The following is a 22,197-nucleotide window of genomic DNA, read 5'->3' as shown; positions in this document are numbered from 1 at the left end:
TTACAGTAAAATAATAGCTTCAACACTATAAAATGTGCACGTACCTCAATTTGTATGGCCTAATATTGTTACGTACACGATTGACAACATTCCTAACGGCAAAAGTGAGGGTGATTTTTTCCTAAGTATTATTAGTGACGTATGTGTTGACTCCAGCTTTTTCCCATTGGATGACGCACGAGTAATTCCCCAATCAATCAAAGTTGTAGCAGAGGTGCGTTCAGGTACTGCCGAAATGTATAATGACCAATAGGAGCATCAAATTACATCCACTGCAATGCCTGTATTTAAAAAGCGTGCCTTACGAAACATAACAATGCTCACTTTTGATGGACACTCTCAGAAAGGTTACAGATTTTTATTAAGCATAAAATGACACTGCATCTTATAGAGGTGTTTCTAATATTTGCCATGAAGTAAGCTCTTTAAAAGCCATTTCAGAAGCTTTTCGTGAAATCTGATCTGATACAAAATATCAGAATAAAAATGTAATAGAATTTTGATTTGGGAATATTAAGAGTTTCGTCACAAAACTGCCCAATCATGTCTTTACGTTGTGCATAATGTTCTTTCTTTACTACCTTGACATAAATACCAGCGTGAACGCTAAGGGTATCACACCGGGGGGGACGGGGGGGGGGCGGGGGGTCCCAAGGATGTAGTTGTAATGAACCCTACTAAACACAAGAGGTCACTACCATGACACTAAAGCCACACACACAGCAAACGAGCACGTTAGAAAAAAAAGTGTTTATTCATTTGTTGCCCACCATGTAAACTCATCCCTAAAGCTTGTACAGGAATTTCAGTGCCAAGACCTGACAATAGTCCAAGCAAGCCACAGCCAACAGGAGATGGTGTTGTGTTGCTATAATTTACCATTAAATTACTACTCCCTTGAGTTGTATCCTCAGTTTATGTGCACTCGGGAAAAATGTCAACCTAATAGTGTTTATATTTACAATTCTGTTTTATAATGTAAAAATGCAGATAAGAATAACAATGAGCAATAAAAGGCACAGTAAGTTCAGGCTTTCAGTGGCATTTCCAGCTAAGTAACTCTGAGTGGCTCTTAATTTGCTGCCACACTTTAGTACCCACTGTCTCTCTCTACACAGCCTACTTCAAATGCATTGTTGGGGCATTTGCAGGAGCGACCGTTTGGTGTTGCTAAGCAGAGGTGTGTGCAGCCGCCGTTGTTCACCGCACAGTAGTTTTGTCCTGTGAGAGGAAGCATACAAACACCGGAAGATATTCTTATAAAGTCACATAGCAGAGAGCAACAGGAAACAATCTTCATGGTTTGTTCAACAGCTATATTCTCGCCTAAACAAAACACATAGCTAACAGCAGATGTTCAAGGCCCTCCCACTGGTCTCCACATTCCCTGGCTTCATGCATGCAGTCTTATCTAGAAGGGAGGATGAGGTCTGGTGCTGCTACGTGATCATTAACATCTCTCATCTTCTCACTCACTGATGGATGCACAATTTATCTTGCTTTTTTTTTCTTTTCAGGTCAACCTACACTTTTTATGCTTGTAAAACACTTGGAATTCTTCAAAGAGGGCACAGTGGTCATAAAACCGGGATTGAGGATAGCCCTTTAATGTCCTTTCTAAGAATGGCTCTTGAGCAGGGCAGCAATATTTAGACTGTAATAATGTAGAATATTTAGCTCAAAAATATCAACATGAATTCACGTTGCACCATTGCAATTGACACATCTACCTGAAGGACACTGCACATAAGCTGTGGCGATCCCATATAACTTGGTACGTTTCTGAGGCTGGAACTCATCAGACTCCTTGCCAGTATAGCGGTCCACCGCAACCACAGCGTCCCTGTTGTAAACAATACGAGAGGTGAGTAATCCCAGACTCACAAAGTATCCAAGTGTGTGTGTTTTCTATAAAGACTGTCAAGAGTGAGTAAGTGTGGGCAGATGTAACTGGCAGAGTTATTTGATGTCCAAGTGTCTGTACCTTCCCCCACTGAAGTGGAGAAATTGCAAGCAGCTGCCACTTTTTAGGATGCCTTCCGACCCCACATACACACGCACACAACACACAAACAGACAGCCCCAACCCCCACCAATCTAACACTAGCCAATGTGGAAAATGAGCCACATGGGTAAAAGCGACTTGGTAAGATGAGATCCAAGAGCCCAAAATTTGATTGCCCCGTCCAGCAAGAGAGGGGGATAAACAGCAACCTCCTCCCACTGCATCGATCCCATTTGCATTCACAAAAAAGGTGCCCTTGAGCAAGATACCTTACTCCTCAAATTGCTCCCCTGACACAGCGAAACTTCTCGAGTCAAATGTCAGTGAACTTGTACAATTTGTAATTGGACCAAAATTCACGCCAGACCTTAGCAAATCGTGCAAGACATCATTGTATTTTTGTAATTTTTGTAATTATTATTATTATATAATTTTATCTTTAAGCACCTTTCCCAAAACATGCCACCACATCACAGAAGGTACCAGTGAGAGGAAAGGAATACAGTCGCCCCTCATTTCTCGGAGTTAATTGGTCCCAGGCCCTACCACGATAAGTGAATTTCCGTGATATAGGATTCAGTATTAATATTTAATATTTTCGGAGCATTGAAAACCTGTTTATGACTTTCTACATATAAGTTGTTTTTCAATATTTTTTGACGAATAATAGTCCAGAGTCAATCACGAAACAGCAGTCATTTATAAACTAGCTAATTTTCAAAAGAACGTGACAGAGAGAGGAACTGCGACGTGTCAAATGAAGAGTGTAGTGTATCCATAGCATATAGAAGGATAGCGCTTCTCCACCTCAAAGCACATTTACCTACTGGGGATTTAGTATCTTGCCCAAGGACAGTTCGACACAATCACGGTAGAAAGGAGGATCGAACCCGCAACCTTCAAGTTGGAATTCTACCACCGCTCTACCACCTGCGCCATGCCACCTTTGCATGGATATGTCGGCATCGGTCACTCTTCTTCAAAGTTATGGGTTTCAAAGTTTTACAGTATAGTTCTTAACTTCTTTTTAAACTTGTATGTTAAAAAGCATGAAAAAAGCATGATGCATGAAATTGACTGCTTTCAACAATGCCCTCTCTCTACTTCTATTTGCGGATGTTCGCAAGACTTTCCGCAAGACTTTCATGAATGACAAAGAATTTGTGACTAATCGATGTGCCCATAAAAAGCCATATTTTTGATACTCTAAAAAACTATGAGTGTAACAAGAAGTCACAAGATTAGAATGTGATGATATTTCTCATTTAGAGAAAAGCTGCCTTGCAGGAAGAGAGCAGCCAGTAGTCTCTCAGACTGTGAACTATTGCATCGCTACTGTGGATGATAATACACGAGGCAGGATTGGAGCCGCACATTAAGTGCTTTACGCACACTCTAAACCTTGCAACCTGCACTAGGTGTTCCCAGCGTCACTCGCTCATGACGCGTGTCTGTTTTTTTTTTTATTTTAAGTTCAACACCTGGCGCGGTGTTAATGTGCAAGCAAAAGCTGAAGTAATTCTACATTTGATCAAAGTTACTTAAGATTTTTCGGATCACAACACGAAACATAAAACTAATCTACTGCAATCTATTTTACATGTGTCTTTTTGTAACTACACGGTGACCTAGTGGTTCGCATGTTGGCCACGCAGTTAGGTGATCGGGGTTCAAATCTCTGTTTGGGCATCTCTGTGAGGAGTTTGTATGTTCTCCCCGTATGTGCGTGGGTTTTCTCCGGGTACTCTGGTTTCCTCCCACATTCCAAAAATATGCATGTTAGGTTAATTGGAGACTCTAAATTGGTATGAATGTGAGGTTTTGTCTATATGTGCCCTGTGATTGGCTGGCGACCAGTTCAGGATGTACCCCACCTCTCGGCCAAAGTTAGCTGGGATAGGCTCCAGCATACTCCTGCATAGAAAATGGATGTATGGATGGACAGAGGTTAACCAGTGTCCCAGAATAAAGTGCGTTCAACCTCAGAGGTTCCCCTGTACTTAGAAGTTATACACTGCTTTATATCTGTAACTAGTGTGTCTTCATTGTGCGGTGATGGATTACATACAACTAGGTGTTGTGCATGCATGTACAATAAAAAGAGTCATCCACATTCCGATAACTAGATCAAATAGCTGATTCAAACCTTCGCCAGTCAGTGTAGTAGATGTTCTTCCCAAAAGACGTGACCCCAAACGGGTACTGAATGCCCTCCATGATCTGTCTGCGATCACCTCGGCCAGGATGGATACACTCCATTTTATGTGTGCCTACATGCAAGAGAGAGTACAGTCAGCCTTGATCGGCAAACATAACTTCAGTGATTAGGCATCGCGGCCGCCAACCTACCAGCATCTGCCCAACAAAGCAGAGAGCTTTGAGAGTCATAAGTCAAGCCGTTGGGCAGACCGAGATCATCCTTAATCAGCACCCGCCTGTTGGATCCGTCCATGTAAGAGGTCTCAATCTTGGGAGCCTCTCGGTTCCAGTCGGCCCAGTACAGATTACTGCGGCAATGACATGTGATGATCAATCATGTGTAAACAATTTGTGCATTTACAGTATGTTGAACAATAGCACCTTAATGCACACTCCATTTTTAACTCTGCCATGTGCAAAGCTGGAGGAAGCAGATTTTTTTTTGCCTGCTTTGTTAGTACCCTTATTTTTACTAGCATACTTCCAAAACTACATTTTGTGATCTCTGAATGGCACCAGTCCAAGAAAGCATCAATTGTTTATATATTTTTTAGCAAGACAACACACAGGACGTGGTTGTTCAGCGTTTGGGGAGGTTGTTATCTTCATGACAATCAAGGTGTTGTCTCCTTCTCCTTTTCAAATCTGGTGCTTGCGTGTCTAACCCAACATTACAGCAACATTACTGACACCTAGTGACCAGTGTAGAATACTACACCTCACCACAACAGCGTTGAATGCGTCCTATGAATGCCGTATATTTGTGTTTTAGTTCATTCGGCCATTTTTATGCTTTAAATGCTTAATTTAGGCAAAAATATGCTTTTTTTTTACTATTAATAAGGTCTATTCAACCATGAAACAGAATGATTTATTAATTTATATATTTTGGAAAACTGTGATTGAGTGAAGCCGTAAAATTCAAAGCGTGACGTGGAGAGGGATTACTGTATTTAACTTTTTGACACTTTTTCACATTTTATTAGATACTTAACTCAGGTGTTTTATTAGTTGTAAGCTATCCATCCATCCATCCATTTTCTATATCTCTTCTCCTCATTAGGGTTGCGGGGGCATGCTGGAGCCTATCCCAGCTGACTTTGGGCGACAGGCGGGGTACACCCTGGACTGGTCGCCAGCCAATCGCAGGGCACATATAGACAAACAACCATTAACACTCACATTCATACCTATGGACAATTTTAGAGTCACCAATTAACCTCACCTGCATGTTTTTGGAATGTGGGAGGAAGCCGGCGTACCCGGAGAAAACCCACACGCACACGGGGAGAACATGCAAACTCCACACAGAAATGCCCAAGGGAGAATCGAACCTGATCTCCAGGCTGTTACTGTGTTGGCCAACGTGTTAACAACTAGACCACCGTGCGGCCCTAGTTGTAAGCTATAATCATCAAAATGTTAAAGAAATTAAACACTACATTCATGACTATTGAATATAAATGTTACATTTTTTTAATTGGACTACTGAAATAAATTAACTTTTCAATTATATTCAAATTTCTTGAGCTGCACCTGTATGTTCTATATTCTTTAATTGTACTCATTAGAATCTGGGGTTTGCCACATACAGTAATGTGTTTTTTCTCTGCAAGTAAATGGACCAGTGAACATAATTAAGCCAAATTATTATGTTGGAAAAACACAATCTTTAAATGGGTGAAAAAGACAACAAAAACACCCTTTTGTAACCACGGTTAATACAATACAATATTTCTTAAAGAAAACATGAAGCATTACGTACCCATTAGGGGGATCAGTGATAATAGCACGAGGGTTGACAAGATCTGAGTTTATGATGACACGTCGCTGAGAACCATCAAGTGAGGCCACCTCGATGTGATCCTTCACAGAATCCGTCCAGAACATAGTTCGTCCCAGATGGTCAATTGCAATCCCCTCTGGGCTGTGCAAATCTTTGACAAAAACAGTAAAGTCTGTATTGTAAAGATTTCTTTCTGCAAAAAAAAAAATTGATGAGTGAGAGATGAAAGCGAGCGGGGGTGCTACCTGATCTAATGACCACCACAGGTTCTCCGCCCTGCATGCTGGCCTTGCTGATTGATGGAGACGTGATCTCGGTCCAGTAGATCATCTTGTCCACGCAGTCGTAGGCCACTCCAATGACCACTTTCTCCTGTGGAGCAGGCGCCAAACAACAAGCTTTGAACTGCGCTCACTTCAAACACCCGAATGGTTGCAGATACAAACGTGAAGCAGATGTGTTTTTAGACATTAACGTCTCGACATAAATCGAAACAAACAGTGCCACACACTGAGAAGGAGCCAGACGTCAGACCAGCTGCTTTGGAAATGAGCCCAACAAGTAATGCCGATTTCATTTGCACAGAGCTGGTGTTTTAATTAGCGACAATGTCACCATGTGAATCCAATAAAGCGCAGGCTGAGAACGTATGCAGCCGGCCTGTAATGGGATTCAAACAGAGTTTTATAAGGAAACACTTTTGCAAGCACTGTATAATACATCTCACCTGACACCTTTAAAAAAATAAACAAATGTGCAGAACTTCTTCTCCCACATGAATCAGTTTGCACCTGTTGGCAGCTGTTCATATTAACTTTTACTGCATGTGTAGACCATGGGGGTCATAAAACAGCAAAGCAGCGTAAAGCACTACTTTACACATGTTAATTAGTAGTAACTCACAGGTAGATGAAGGACAGTCTTGGCATCGTCTTTCTTCATATCATAACCTTCCAGGGGGACATGCTCTATTCTGCCACTCTGAGCGTACAACAGGTGTGTTCCCGGAGGCAAAGGGTGGACATCGGGTCGAGGGGTGGGTCCAACAGGTGGTCTCACTCCACCATTGTCAATGCCTAATAGATGAAAAAAAAAGACAAATGAACCACTCTCTTGGGAGAAACAACACTTCCACTATCAGTATGTTGCTTGATTGGAGACTCTAAATTGTCCATACGTGTGAAAGTGAGAGTGAATGGTTTTGTCTATCTGTGTGTATATCTTCTTTTGAACCCGTTATAGCACCTTTCACAGCAGAAAAGCAGCCCTTGTAAAAATGGACCCTGAGTAAAGAATGTTCTCATCCTAGATTGGCAAGATTTCTTCAATTTAGGCGAGACCCAAAAGTTGCAAGTAAAACTCTTTTACTTTAGCAAAGGGACTTTTGATTCATCCATCTATTTTCTATGCTGCTTATCCTTATTGGGGCGCAGGGGTAAGCAGGAGCCTATCCCATCTGACTCTGCGTAAGAGGTGAAGTACACCCTGGACTGGTCGCTAGCCAATCGCAGGGCACATATAGACAAACAAGCATTCACACTCACAATTTAGAGTCGCCAATTAGCCTAACATGCATGTTTTTGGGGGAAACCGGAGTACCCGAAGAGAACCCACACACAAACATGCAAACTCCACACACAAATGCCCAAGCAGACATTCAAACCCAGGTCTTCCCGATCTCCTGACTGTGTGGCCAACATGCTAACCACTCGGCCACCGTGCGGCCCCCTTTTGATTCATGTTTGTTGTACTGTGATGTGTTCTTTATAATGAGTGTATGTACATTATGAGGATATACAATTCTTTATATACCTGGGGAGGAACCACATTTCTAGTTCGGGTCTTGAGCTGAAACATCCAGGGAAACCCCGTTTTGGATCTGAATGCAGGCTTTCACACCATTTCCCACAGCATTCTTCTTGACAGATAGGCATCTCTTGGCATCACGAACACACCACATAACTGGTGTAAATCACACCAATGTCATTATGGGTGTCCCTCAGTGTTCCATTCTAGAGCCACTCTTGTTTATCTTCTGCAGTCGTCCCTCGCCACATCGTGCTTTGAATTTCACAGCCTCACTCTATCACGGTTTTTTAAAATATATTAATTAATAAATCATTGCTGTTTTGTGGGTGACTACAGCCTATTATTATTAAGAAAATACATATTTAAGCAAGCTTTACAGATTTTTGGCCCAAATTAATCATTTTCAAGCATATAAATGGCTTGATGATCTAAAATAAAAACATAAGGCATTCAAAAAATGCATTGAAAAGCACGTGATACGTAGGATTCTACACTGCTCACGGTCACATTGATGAGACAATAGCTACCGTAGGAAGAACTGTCCAGAAACCGGAAGTGAAAAATGAACAAGAAGAAGGAACTTTCCCAATGCTAACATGAATCTATATAATATGTTATTTTCTATTATTATGTCTACTATATTGGGCAATACGAGTGTAAAGGTGACTATAGGGCTGTTATTTCATGTCTAGAGGGCTCTAATAATGTTAAAAACCATATTTAGAAGGTTGTAAACGGGCTTTCTATGCTCTAGCTACGAAAATATTCCAATTATAAACAAGGAATTCTGCTTTGCATAAATTCACTTGTCACGGTCCGGTCTGGAAACTATTAACCTTGATAAATGAGGGATTACTGTTCAGAACATAGTTCCCCGGGTTATATTTTCTATAAATTCAACTTTTCATTGCTATGTTGCTGTCACCCACATCTGCCTGTCCACCAAACCTAACTCTATTGGCCCACCCACTTGACTTTCCTCCTCATTCATTCTCAGCTTATCCCATTCGGTGGCACAGGTGAGCTGGAGTCTATCTCAGCTGACTTTGGGTTAGAGCGTCGTCACCAATCAATCACAAGGCACATATAGACACCTACCATAAAAACAACCATTCAAATTCACATCTATGGACGATGCAGATCTGAGCTAAGATTCAAACCCAGGACCTTCTTGCTGTGACTATGGCAAACATCCTAAATGTATTATTATTTATGATTACTTTATGAAAATAATGGTATGTTAAATTAGTAGATGATGTGTTGCACATGTAATCAACTTACACATGGGTCTACTGCCGGGCCCAGAGCGAGTCCCTGGGATCTCCTGACCGTTTCGGTCCACACACCAGCAGTGTCCTGTGCTGCCATGGCACTGCATGGGTTCATAGTTGCCATCCTCATCACAGGTGGGGATGTACTGGCCAACAGGTGGCCGTGGACCCCTTGGGCCAAACTCTGTCACACCCAGAAGACTGTCTCTGTGGCTCTCACATTGTGTTTTTGTCCTATCTGAAATAAACACATAAGCATAGTTGACTCTCACATGTTTACATCCTTTTTCCTTGTCTTATGTTCAACCACAGCACAACTCCCATAACCCACATATTCAGAAGCAACTAAAAAAAGTTGCCATCTGGCACTGATGAATTTGGCAGACACCCCCTTCACACAGATGGGTGGAATAAACAATGGTGGGAATGTAAATGGTCCATTTTGTATATTTGTATTATTAAGTTTGTGTGCAGATCTAAGAAAAATATTACCACTGGCGAACTGGCTACACTTCAGTGGCAGGAATCCAAAACAGAGCAGCTGGACGTTAGCAGACATAACAGAACACATGTTCCCTGTCAGTCCGCTGAGGACTGTAAAATCACATTTGCTGTTCAACTCATCCGTTGGGTTTGCGAGTCAGAAATTAGCCACATGCCTTTAGATTTACCTGGAGAACAGTAAAAGCCATCGCCGTAGTAACCTGGCCTACACTGGCAGGTGAAGGACCCTTGGGTGTTGTAACACACAGCGTCCTGGTGGCACCTGCCGGGCTGGCACTCGTCTATGTCTTCAAGGGAAAAAGAATATCAGAAATAAGTGTGCTGTCATTCAGTGTTATGGTTGTACAGAATAATTTGGGTCAGAGTGCGGAGAATCAAGCAAATACTTGGAAAGAAAGGAAACTATGAATGAGCCTTACTGGGAAGCAGCCAAAAAAAGCTATACTCTGCAATGTCCATCTGTTTTCTATGTTTCGCTATTCAGTTCCAGCAAATACATTACGTAACCAAGCACACTTCACCCCCGCTCATGAGCAGATGGTGCTACAATTCAAGTTCTGTGTAAGAGATTCGTGTCTCTGGGCTTTACCTTGGCAGACTCTTCCATCTCCTACGAATCCTGGAAGGCAAGAGCAGATGTAGGAGGAGCCTCCTGTGTAGCTACACTGGGCGCGCTCAGGAATGTCACAGGTATGGGTGCCCTCTTCACACGCGTCCACGGGTCGGCTAACCTCTGACAGGGAAGGAGACCAGATGAGCAGCTGAGTACATGTTTAGCAGAGGCAAAATGTCCAGACATCCTCTCAAAACAGCTGTTGCATGCTCTAAACCAGGGGTTCTCAATGATTTCATCCTTTCCTTTCCCATGGTCATTAAGTTGCGACCCACTTGTACAGCAGTCAAAAAAGCTAATTACATACATGTATATTTTTATTTGAAAATGCATATTTATGTATCATATATATCATATTTTTCAACAAAAATACGTATGCAAAGTGTCTTTCAGATCACATTTTTTAAAAACTGGGAAGGAACTCCAATACTACGTGTATAAAACTCAATAAAATAAACATATTAGTCCAATAATATTACTATATATATATGTCTATATACCAAGGAAGAAGATGACTAGCTGAAAATGTTTTTTCAAAATATTTTATAAAAAAAACCAACAAAACAAAGTACAACATTGGTTGTAATTAAAGTAATTTTTGACAGCGGGTTTGCTGATATAAAATACAGTACATTCACTGGCCACAATATAAGGTACACCTGCGCTGTCTTAATTACTGGCATCCGATGCAAGAGCTGTATTGTGCTGACTTTGCAAAGATAAAAATGGAATCAAAACTGCATTATTCTCAGTAGCTAGGAAAGAAATCAAAACGTTTTAATTTGTTTTGATTTCTTCGTGTATTTACTTGCAATTTCCACAAACTTTAGTTTAGGGGTAGGATATAGGTCATGAAATAAAAACTCCTGGATCTCTATCATTATCCAAATCAGCTCTAAAACTGAATGATTTCATTGAAAGATTCTTCAGAAAGGTTTTGTGAAAATGTTGTTCAGTAGTTCATGCATAATCATGCACAAAACACAGGTAATGACAACTTGGTAATACCCCTAAGTTTGATTGTTGGTTGGTGACAAAAGTTGGTGACATTTTTAATACAGCACTATGTGTTTGGCTGCATTGAGCAGGCGTAACTCATGAAGTGACTGACAAGTCAGTCCGTGTTTCATTTGTTTGTCAGGAGGGCAAAGGCAGTGAAGTCACATATTGAGTTATTTGACCCTACCTATGCATGTGATCTAAATACATAGCCCCTAACAGCCTTTCTACAACACTTGAAATAATACAGCTTCATGTGGTTCTTACCAACACACGTCTGCCCATCATTGCCAAACTGATATCCGTCTTCGCATTCACAGCGGAAGGTGCCGGGCTGGTTGTTGCAGATAGCGTGTGAGCCACAGATCTGAGGATTCTCTCTGCACTCGTCAATGTCTGATGAGATAAGAACCAATAAGCATGTTAAAAATGGACACATTAGTTGTAAGCTCTGAAGTCAGGATATGTTCATTATCATCTTTCAATATCAGATGACTGGAGATCAGAGAGGCGAGATTAAGGGGACCTTCTAATTACAAATGTTTGGAGATAGCATCTGTCTGAAATATATCCTTCCTCTTTGTACTGTATGTGCCTTGGAGCACTTCCTGTCTGCACAGCACTGGTCGGAAAGGGCATTATTAGAACCTGGTCTACAAGCATGGAATACATTGTTTAAAATGTGGTATTCCCCCTGCTAACTACAAGATTGTTTAGTTGTCTTTGCTAAAAGGGCGGTGAAACAGAAATGCATGGTAGTAGATGACCCCAATGTATCCCTCAATTTGAAATGGGGTCAATCTACCGGTTGGTGAAATACTGTATCGTCAAGCTTTTCTAAAAAAACAACAACAAAAAAGCAGAAGACGTTGCCATTTATGCAACGTAAAATGGGAGGTTTGCTTTCCCATACCATAACATGTGCGTCCATCACCATTAAAGCCAGCAGCACACTGGCAGGTGAACTGCGTCCCGTCTCCAGGCCGGCAAACAGCATTAGTATCACAGCCGTGTCTACCAGTGAAACACGGGTTCTCCTCAGGCTGTCCTCCTGAGATAGGAAGTATAATTTTAGAACAACAGTGATTTCACGGTAAACTCAGCCAGGATGTCATAGGTTTTGGTTCGGAAGGAAATGAGCTTTGGCCAAAACAGGAAGACAACAATCGTTTTCACGACCTTACCATTGATGTCTCCTATCTTGTTGCTCATGGCGAAGCGGATGAGTTGATTATTGGGGTCGTACATGACAAAGACCTGGTCCACGCTGAGCATCTGCGTGGGTCGCATATCTCTTAGAGACTCGTCATGCTGGCAACCTTGGAAGGAGATGGTCTGACGCCACTGGAACGTCCTCATCTCAGTGGAGCCATCGGGCAAGTTCACCGCGTAGTTCCGAGTTGAGGATGAGGTGATCACTGAAAGGAAATGAGCATTCTTCTGATATGTTCAAATGCAGGGGTTTTCAAAGTGTGTCACAGTGAGCCTCCTCTCAGAGAATATAACACAGCTGGGGCCTCTCCTGCTTCCTGAAAAAATTATTTTCTGGAGCATTATTTGTTTGCTTATTTTCTTTACTCTCTCATGGTAGCAACTAAAATCAACTAATTTTGCTTTCAACATCACTGAAGTTAGTTTAACAGTTTTGAGAAATGTTTTTCTTAACTTTTATCAAGCCGCTGCGCGTATAAATGTGGTGCAAATGAGCATTGACATTATAACTGGGTATTGTCTTACAGTTGTTGCTGTACTGGTAGATCTCAGAGTACGGTTCGACCTGCACGGTGGCGTCACGAGGCACCTCAGGGACTCTGCCCTCCAGGGTAGTGCTCACCGCAAGGTGGTCGTGCTCAGTGATGCCTTTAAACTCCTGCCTGATAGTCAGCTTTTCATTCCCAGGCAGAAAGGTGACCTCAGCCTGCCGTGTGAACACTCCCCCTACAAGACAAGGGGGTTAAACTTTAGTTGCCTCCCCCTTGAGGCTCATCTGACGTAATTTTAGGGGATTTCAGCTGGAGCAGTGTGACAAACACAGCCATGAATCTCTGTCTCACCGATGATGCTGAAGCCGTTCTTGAAGCCGGGCTGCTCCAGAGCAAAGGCCCATCCAATCACACCCCCCATGGCTGACAGTGGCAGCAGGGAAGGGCCAAGGCTATGAGGGATGTCACTGATGGCCACATAGGAGCGTCCATCATTCACCACCACATACGAGTGCAGATCGTTGCTGTTGAACCTCTCTGGAGTGGGGGAGTTGCCCACATAGACCTGTCCGTGAACTTTACCGTTCATCCTCTGAGGCTTTCCTGGAAAGCAAAGCAAGACAAATTATACTTGTACATACTGAGCACTTTTATTTGCTAGGTCATATAAACATTCAGGGGGTTTCTATTGATTGATCACAGTTAGTTTGTTAGTTTGTTAAATAGCAGCATTATGGAAAAAATGTCCAGTTGCAGAGAGGAGGCAAAAAACTAGGATAAAAGACTTAAAACTTTGGACTGTTCCTCTAAACAAATTCTGCATCAAGCACAAAGCAGCCTGCTGGTTAACACTCTGACGGACAGACAAACTGTTGTTATTTTTTGGGACTTTATTTTCTCCTTTTGAGCCACAACTGAACTGTTTCCACTGCACCGGAATCAAAGATGGTACAATCGCTTTCATCTTAGGTCATGCTCTGTGCAGCACATGTTATGACAAGTGTTACTGCTGATTGTAGAAGCTGCTTATCATGGGACTGTACCGATGACATGAGCTCTGTAATATAAACCAAAATACTTTCCATATAAAAAAGTAATAATGCTAAAATATATTCTAGAGTAATCCGAAATGTTTGGTGTTCAAGGAAAACTGCACTTTTTAATTTTGCCCGTCATCCACTATTCTTATGAGACTTGAACACACGTCTTTCTCCTTCTCTAGAACAGCTAAAAAAAAGTGACGACTAAGAATGCACATAATTGTATGCAACTATTCCGCCTATAAAGCCTTCTGAAAAAACCTCCAAAAAGCGCCAGCAACGCTGTTACCTGCAAGCTACAGCGACATTGTTATTAACATTGTTATTAACATTGTTATGTGACAGAACTACTTTACTGCCGTAGTGACACCTTGCCACACCACACCGGCTAGCTACTAGCCGGCTGACAACTAGCTTCACCACACACTCGCTCATAGCGCGTCAATGCCGCACTTGCAACGAGTCAGGGCAGTATTGCAAGGTAACGCGACATATTGGAGCTGTTTTTAAGTTTGGTAAAGTTAACGCTAGGTGTAGCGGTCATTTCTATGTTGCTATGTGAAATCAATGCGCCCAGGAAGGAAGTTCCGGGAATGCTTAAAATGACCAAAGTATGGCAAAATACTGTAAGTATTACATGTAATCACGAATGTGACTGTTGCTACATGGTGACAGCATAGATAGAAAATGCTATCTAGGCAGGGCTTTCTAGGCGGGGCTTTCTAAGCGGCATAGGTGTGTCCCATTACGTGCGCTGATGAGCTACCTCTTTTTTTAATCTGTTTTTATATCTTTAGGCAGTTCTGCTGCCTCATATTGAGACGTGAGAGGTACATTTTGAACACCCACATACCAAATTTAGTCCCTCGACCAACAAAAAGGTTATTTTAGTCATCATCTAATTGTTAGATGACAGGGTAAGACTTCCATTGACAAAAAAGGTAGCATATTTATGGTAGGATCACAGATGAGCTGTCGCCTATCACAAATCAGAGGCAGGGTATTTATATCTTCATGAATGTATGTAACTCTTACTCTGTCCCAAACAGTTAACACCACAAAATGACTACTCTGTCTTGTTGAATGAAATGTAGCCATACCCTCTGCCACACACTGTATCCCATTGCCGTAGAAACCAGGCCTGCAGTGGCAGCAGTACCCACTGGAGTGGTCCTTGCAGTCAGCAAACTGAGAACACTTATTTCTGTTGTTTGCGCAGGTCCCGAGGTTGTATGCAAACACTAAACAATAGAAATTAATAAGAATATAACTACAAACTCATGTAGCAATGAAAGTGGTATCCCTCCTCTTATGGACTCACCATCTACATTTATGTCAGTGTCGTCTACCACCACCACCACTTCAGGGTTATCAGGTTGGTGAGGCTGGTACTGAACGGGTTGGACATCGATCTCCTCCCCTTCAGGCTCAAAAGGAGGGTACTCCACTTGTTGTCCATTGGTAAAAACTCGCCTGTCATCGGGGGCTTCTTCGGGGACATCAGTGGACACGTGAGGAGTAGCCTCAGTGGGCAGGTCGCTCACCTCACCTGGAGCCACGTTGGTAAAATACGGTGACGTTCCAATCTCGTATACCCAAACACCCCTGAGGCCGGAGTTGGTCTGCCTGTGAAGGTGAAAACACATTTTAAATGCATTATTTGATCAGCAAACAGTTTTTATTCTTACTTGCTTCTCAACTTACTCAGCTAAAGCGCTGACGGATGCATCATCATCAGCGGTAGTGCGGTAGTATGGGCCCTGACTGGAAAACAGGAAACCCTTGACCAAGCCTTTGCTGAAGCCAGCATGCAAGATGACACTTGTGTCCTTTACAGGACTGCTGGTATACTGAATCCCATCTCTGGGATACAGGAGTATGGCATTTGAAGCCGTCTCCAGTGATGCAATTACCAGTTGGAAGGTGTTTCTCTGTAAAGAAATGAACTGTTTTTCCTCAAAATGATGTGACGATCAGCGTACAAGTGCTGTTTTCCTTTTTTAACAATCTGTATTAGAGAACCAACGGTGGCAGACAGGGGCAAAAGCGCAGCAATGTCCAAAAGCTCCAAACACAGAAATGATCACCACGAACACCATAAAACACATGGAATGGGAAAATACTGCAAATTAAAATTGCTTCAATCGCATAAATGCTGCGGGATCAAAAACAGATGCAAAAGACAAAGCTGCAAATGCCAAAAAAACACGCACCCCCTCAAAACACATGCTTGAAGTGAAATGTTGTAACTTCACAAAACAAAACAAGGTTTTCCTTTGTTCTTGATACTGCAGTCAGCAAATCAGGAGTGAATAACAACTGTGTGTAATCTTATGAGAGTTTGCCTCAGGTTTCATTAACTAAACAAATGCAGTTTTCAACAATGCAATAGCCCATCTGACTAATTAGGTTTATTTTGGTGGTGACACTCAAATGTCTCCCTAATTGAATTGCAGTAAAAAGTATTGCGTATGTTTGCAAACAGCAGACTGTGTCCTACCACATATCTTCACATCAAGACATCACTATGAGCCTCACTTTCTGGTCGACGCTATCTCCTCTGCTTTGATGTTCACTGCGGGCGACGTCTACCCAGGTGATCACCGCAGCATGGGTGGGACTGACTTCTTTGTCGTCCGGGAAGGCTCTGTTGATGTGCTCCGCAGCCCGACGCAGCACATCCGGGCTGCTGTCTTGACGGAAGAAAACCTTGCCCACGCCGTCACTCGTGTCCAGATCTCCGTGTAGAGCTGCAATCATTCCAAATTGTGCTGGCATTTTGCCAAGATAGGTCGACTCGCTTTTGGGTTCCGCTGTGGCAACGAAACCATTGGTGTTGATCTGAAATGGGACATTTGAAAAAGTTAGGTGGGTGACTTTGTTGGAAATCACCAGGACAGAGACACGTGAAAGAACTGTGACCCACTTTGATCTTTATCCCAAACTCATTACACTAATGATCCCGGTCTGCTGCTATGTGCCACACTAATGAACACACAAACAAGATGCCATCTGACAAAGATTTTACACTTACAGTTAACATGTGAGGCATATAAAATAAGAGGAGCTGAGCTCATGTCAAAAACACACGCAGACGCCCTCGGCACATGGGGCTCCTCCGCTTCCTGATGGGGGAAAAAAGAACGCTACGTTTCCTGTCCTTGCCCCTGACCAGTAGCCCCACAGCGCCTGAAGACTGCACACTAATCTTCATTACAGATACTTCCTGGCCCAAATGGAAGATAAAGCTGGGAAAATGGTCATGTCTATGTGTGATTGTGATCTTTAAGCGACTTGCTATGCTACCAGATAGTAGGAATTTGCAATGAAACTAGAACAGAGGCATGTGTGCCATGTATGGAGATGTGAGTGCTCCCTTTAATAGCTCTGTCTCATCTGCTACATTTACAGAAACATTTTAATTGGACCTGAAAAATAAGTTGATGATGGGTAACGGATCGTGAAACCCACAGGGAGTTTGTCTACACAGAAATTAAATATTAATTCTTAGTTTGGGACTCCCATTTCCCAGAAACGTCCTGTTACCGCAGGGATGTCCAGACTTTTTTAATGTAAGGATTCCCAGAGCCACTTTGATATGTATTGTGCAGTAAGGATGCTTAAACCAATCCAAAGCAGGTCAATATGCTAAGCCAGGGTTTGGCGATTATTTTGCCTCACATGTCACACTGGCTTAAAAAATTTGGTTGGGGGTGCAAGGCTACTGTATATATATGCAAAAATACATACTATTTAACGCTGGAATTATTTGTCTTGTTTTAGCTGTAAAAGTGTCATGAAATCTGCTTTATGTGCTTGGGCCTTTTTTTCAGGACCACTTCAAACATCTGGAGGTTGCTTGTCTACTGTCATTGTAACAAGTACAATTTAAGAAGTTGCCAATCACCGAAAGTGCAGTAAAAATCTGTAAAAGTATATCACAAAATCTCACACAGTAATGACAGAATGTTAAAAATGTTACGACAAACCACCTAAAAAAAACTGAATTGCATTTTACAGGTTTTTACTGACTAAGGGGCTATCTGCACGGAAACTTTTTCAGGTCAAAACGGTGTATTTTATTGTTTCAGCCTCTCATCCACATGGAAGTGAGCTCCAGAAGTGAGCTCTGACGACAAGCCAACATAACGTCTGAATATTTCGACGGACATGACTCTCCCAAGTCAACATTCTCCTGATACAGTAAATATGATATAACTCTAGAGGAGCCTAGGAAACCGGAAGACGACGGACTTTTGCGCATGCGTTCTTTCCTCTTCTATAGTTTGGTGTGTTATGTGGTTCCATCTGTGTGTCTGTTCACAGCACCCCACATAGGTGTGCCTTGTGTATTACATCGCTTTCACCCAGTGATCCGTTCCTGTCTGGATGACAGGGCAGGGCCTAAGACAACCAAAATGTACATGAATAAAGGATGTGGGATTTACAATATGAACTCAAAAACATTGACTAGAATTGAATATCAAGATTGTCATTTACTTCCTCGACGACCTCCTCGACGTGTTTTGCAATCCAGCAAAACACAGCACAAACACGACACGACATAAAAGCAAAGTGTACACAACAATGCCCAAATGTCTGATAAAATACCACTTTTCTGCAGAACTTCATCGTAAAAAAGCTTGCTTCCGTGTCCCTCTACGTCACATAGGCACTACCATAAAAGCTGGTATATCGAAAATGCAGTACGTCTCCTTCAGAAATCATTGGAATTGTTTTGATAATTCAAGATTTACGGTAATTTAAAAATAGCATTGCTATTGTTACAGGTAAAAAATTGAAAAAAAAATGTAAACCTCAGTAGGCTGGATCAAAAAAGGCTAATCGGGCCATCTTGTAGACAAAACATCATCTTAGCTTTCTGTTATACTGTAGGTGGCAATGCAAATTAGTAATATTTCTCATTAATTATCAATTCATTTTATTTTAACAATACAGGCCAATGAAAAATGAGCTGCGTACCAAAAAAAGCTCCAAGGGCCGCAAGTTGGACACCCCTGTAAAATCAGCAGTGTCCAAGGTTCAATTTTGCTAATCAGTAAAATATAGTTCAAGAAAACAGCCAACATTTCAAAGCAAACAGTTATTAGTATTAGTGTGACAACTTGATTCAACGTGTTACTTATACCACATTCATAAAAAAGCTACAGGCTGCAAATGGCCCCCGGGCCAGATTTTGGACACCTGTTTAAAATGACTGAAAACAAGTTGTAGTTAAAGTTTTTTTTTAGCCTGTTTGTGTAGAAAAACTAAATAAATACTAAATGCAAGTTCAGATAAATGTTGTTTGTGGTCTTCTATTAATTAAAGACAGTACTTTTAGATAAATGAGTGATTTTTTTTTAACTTTTTTCATTTCACATGCATTACATTTGAAACAAATATGCAGCACTTTTCTTTGACAAAAGCAGAATGAGGGAATATAAAGGACTGCTTGTCTGTCCAAGCACAATGGTGCAGCTTTCATATAAATTTGGCTACTGCATTTTTTTGGACATTCATATGCTCCACAGCGTAACTTCAAATACATCAAAAAGAAGATACCATAGCAGTATTACTGTATATCCTAGTATGCACTGTATGCTATTTTACTTTAAATCAGACTGTAAGAGTATATATTTGTAGGTAGGCACTTTTACTGTCATATATATAAAAGAAAAAAACAAAAACTGTGTGGGGTACTTTGGGCTCTGGGTCAACAGTAAAACGATAACCTCAGGCTATAAGAATGTGAGGACACATGCATTCCACACGATCCCATGATAAGAAAATCAATATTTCCCAAGAAAACCGTTATTCCCTGAGCGATGTATGTGTTTTGCCATTTCCAAGTATTATTATTTTAGCTTAAATTGTGTATGACTGACCAGTGGTGCGTAATTGCGCAAGAGCAGCGGACAGTCCAACGTAACCATAAGAAGGGGGGTGTTTTACCGTAATGTAACTGTGTATGTACTTACAAAGATGCTGTCAAAAGTGCCGTCATAAAACAACGCTGGCTTCTCCAGTTCAAGTCTGTGCGTCTGGTCATTGCCTGCCTCCAGTAACTGGTCTCCTGCGCTTGGGCCGAAAGGGAAAAAGTCCTCTGTCGCTATGCTCTGCACCGACGCCACAAATCCGAGTAAAGTGGCACAGACGAGCCAACAAGCCATTGCCCGTCTTCTAGAGGGGAGTCTTAGTGTGCTTTGAGTACAGACCACCACCACACCAGGTCCACGGTGGAGAGTGACGCCCGGATTCTAGTGAGGAAAGTTCAGGCAAAGTTTGAAGGACTTGGGGCGGAGCTGACGTGGAGAGTGCGTGTGCGCGCGCGCGCGGGCGTGTGTTGTTGCGCTCAGGGCTCTTTTCATCAAACAGCAATACTAGAAAAGGAAATGAGAGAGGGGGACCTGGCTGATACTTAAAGCAGATTCCTGAAGTGGTCTTCTTTGCAAAAACACATTAGATTTTTTTTATATTTGCAACAACAGCAAACGTGAATCATCCTCACTTTAGGCCTCATTTGTTGCCATCACTGCAGAATCACCCATCTCCGTTGGCATTAGTGAAGTGTCAAAATAAAGGATCCACTGTGTGTGGGAGATTCACACTGAAGCCATATTAGTGCATTTGGAGACAAGCCAGAGGCCCATCAGAGCACTGACATCAGAGCATGGACCAGTGAGCACCAACAGAACCTCACGGCCGCTTTGATTGAAACATTACTGTATGTGCAGTACAAGTTGACAAAGCACTGAGCCATACTCTCTATATGCATATACTCTACAGTCTTTACACGTGGCCACGGTTGATCCCCTTAGCTCAGCTAATGGAATATTAATATGCCTTTTGACTTTTCAGTACCACTCCTCAGTCACCTCAACATATTTTCTCGAAGAGGTCAAGTGATGCAACATTTTGAAAATGTTTAGAGTACATCAAAGTTAGTTAAGTGCACTATAAATGCAGCAAAAGTAGATGATTTGATGACTGGGACAGCTTTATGTCCAAAGTTTACATTGAGTGGCAATTTCTGCTCCTTCATAGAGCAAGGAACCATATTTGGTAAACTTATGTTGGAAAGTGTAATGGACGCCTCACTACTGCAATATAGAACCATGAATCAGCCAATCAGCAAAGAAAGTGGCCTCACTAACCACGGTGGGCTACTGGTTAGCAGTCACGAGATTGGGAAGATCTGGATTCGAATCGCTGTGTGGAGTTTACATTATCTCCCTGTGTGTGCATGGGTTTTCTCCAGGTTTCTTCCCACATTCCCACATGAAAGGGTTAATTGGCAACTCTAAATTGTCCATAGGTATGAATGTCAGAGTGAATGGTTGTTTGTCTATATGTGCACTGCGATTGGCTGGCGACCAGTTCAGGGTGTACCCCAACTCTCGCCTGAAGTCAACTGGGATAGGCTCCAGCATACCCGCAACCCTAGTGAGGATAAGCGGCATAGAAGATGGATGGATAATAACAAACAAAAAATAAAATCAGTTCAGTGACTAAGTTACTAAATTTAAAAATCCATTTTCATTGTCATTCAGACATTTTCAAGTATTACATTTAAAGGATTTCCTTTAACAGTGATCAATTTTTAAGTAATTATACACAATACCCCCTCCAGAGTATGCAAAGACGTAAGAGATGTGCTTCGTTGTTTTCATTTTGTTCAATTAGACAGCGTGAGCCATTCATAAACATGATTTCTTCCACTTTGTAACAGCAACACTGTCATCTTGTGGCCAATGTAGGTACTCTAAGGGAGGCATTAGAAATAATAATTTATCAATTTTCTATACAGTTAAGGTAAGGGCAAGCTAGAGCCTATAGAAGTTGACACATAGTATACATCAGTGGTTCTCAACTGGTTTGACTGTGGGACCCACCATCACCCTTCAATGACAACCAAATTGCAGACATTTTTAACGCAAACTTCTCAAATAGAGTATTTATTTCATAAATAACGTTTATTTTGATTTTAAATAAAAATTTTATGGGGCTGTTTGCAGCAGATATGTGGCTGCCTAAGAGGAGGTAACTTTTGAAAATGTTGCAAGCATTATATCCTGCCCTCTTCCTGCTCCGAGCATGTAAGCTGTGCCCCAGGTAACACACACATGCACAGGAGCCTTTGCTGAGCACTGGCGGTGTCATTTTGAGCGAGTTGCAATCCCTTGAATGGCAAGACATAAAAGTGCAGTTCGAATTTGAGGTAGTGCAAAATAACGCTGTGTGCCAGCACAAAACATGTTTCATGAT

At 41.9% G+C, this 22,197-nt stretch overlaps 1 protein-coding gene across 2 annotated transcripts; it reads right to left on the bottom strand.

Annotated features, from left to right (window-relative positions):
- Positions 1–737: 737 nt before the first annotated feature.
- On the bottom strand, positions 738–20,219 carry nid1a (nidogen 1a). 2 transcript variants are annotated; one of them, XM_054799604.1, is made up of 20 exons: positions 19,911–20,219; positions 16,468–16,770; positions 15,634–15,875; positions 15,251–15,555; positions 15,030–15,170; positions 13,241–13,492; positions 12,924–13,124; positions 12,371–12,604; positions 12,100–12,237; positions 11,454–11,582; positions 10,164–10,307; positions 9,742–9,861; positions 9,081–9,308; positions 6,894–7,066; positions 6,236–6,362; positions 5,970–6,141; positions 4,355–4,512; positions 4,152–4,275; positions 1,731–1,843; positions 738–1,221 (listed from the first exon to the last, which is right to left on the bottom strand). In XM_054799604.1, exons 1-20 carry the CDS (start codon positions 20,100–20,102, stop codon positions 1,091–1,093), a joined length of 3,627 nt encoding a protein of 1,208 aa, XP_054655579.1. In that variant the 5' UTR covers positions 20,103–20,219; the 3' UTR covers positions 738–1,090. The 2 variants fall into 2 exon arrangements, with proteins under 2 accessions (XP_054655579.1, XP_054655580.1); XM_054799605.1 differs by having other exon boundaries at positions 15,634–15,860; positions 19,911–20,218.
- Positions 20,220–22,197: the final 1,978 nt, after the last annotated feature.

The sequence above is a fragment of the Dunckerocampus dactyliophorus genome, chromosome 14 (genome assembly GCF_027744805.1).
Source record: "Dunckerocampus dactyliophorus isolate RoL2022-P2 chromosome 14, RoL_Ddac_1.1, whole genome shotgun sequence".
NCBI lineage: Eukaryota > Metazoa > Chordata > Actinopteri > Syngnathiformes > Syngnathidae > Dunckerocampus > Dunckerocampus dactyliophorus.
The sequence above is the reverse complement of the archived record's forward strand: the minus strand, read 5'-3'. Positions and strand labels throughout refer to the sequence as shown.

Excerpts from the sequence above, each read along its gene's own strand:
- nid1a (XM_054799604.1), bottom strand. The coding sequence starts at position 20,102 with ATGGCTTGTTGGCTCGTCTGTGCCACTTTACTCGGATTTGTGGCGTCG. Across the intron at positions 15,556-15,633 it reads TCCGTCAGCGCTTTAGCTGA|GCAGACCAACTCCGGCCTCA; the intron begins GTAAGTTGAGAA and ends TCACCTTCACAG. Across the intron at positions 10,308-11,453 it reads TGATGGGCAGACGTGTGTTG|AGGTTAGCCGACCCGTGGAC; the intron begins GTAAGAACCACA and ends CTTCCCTGTCAG.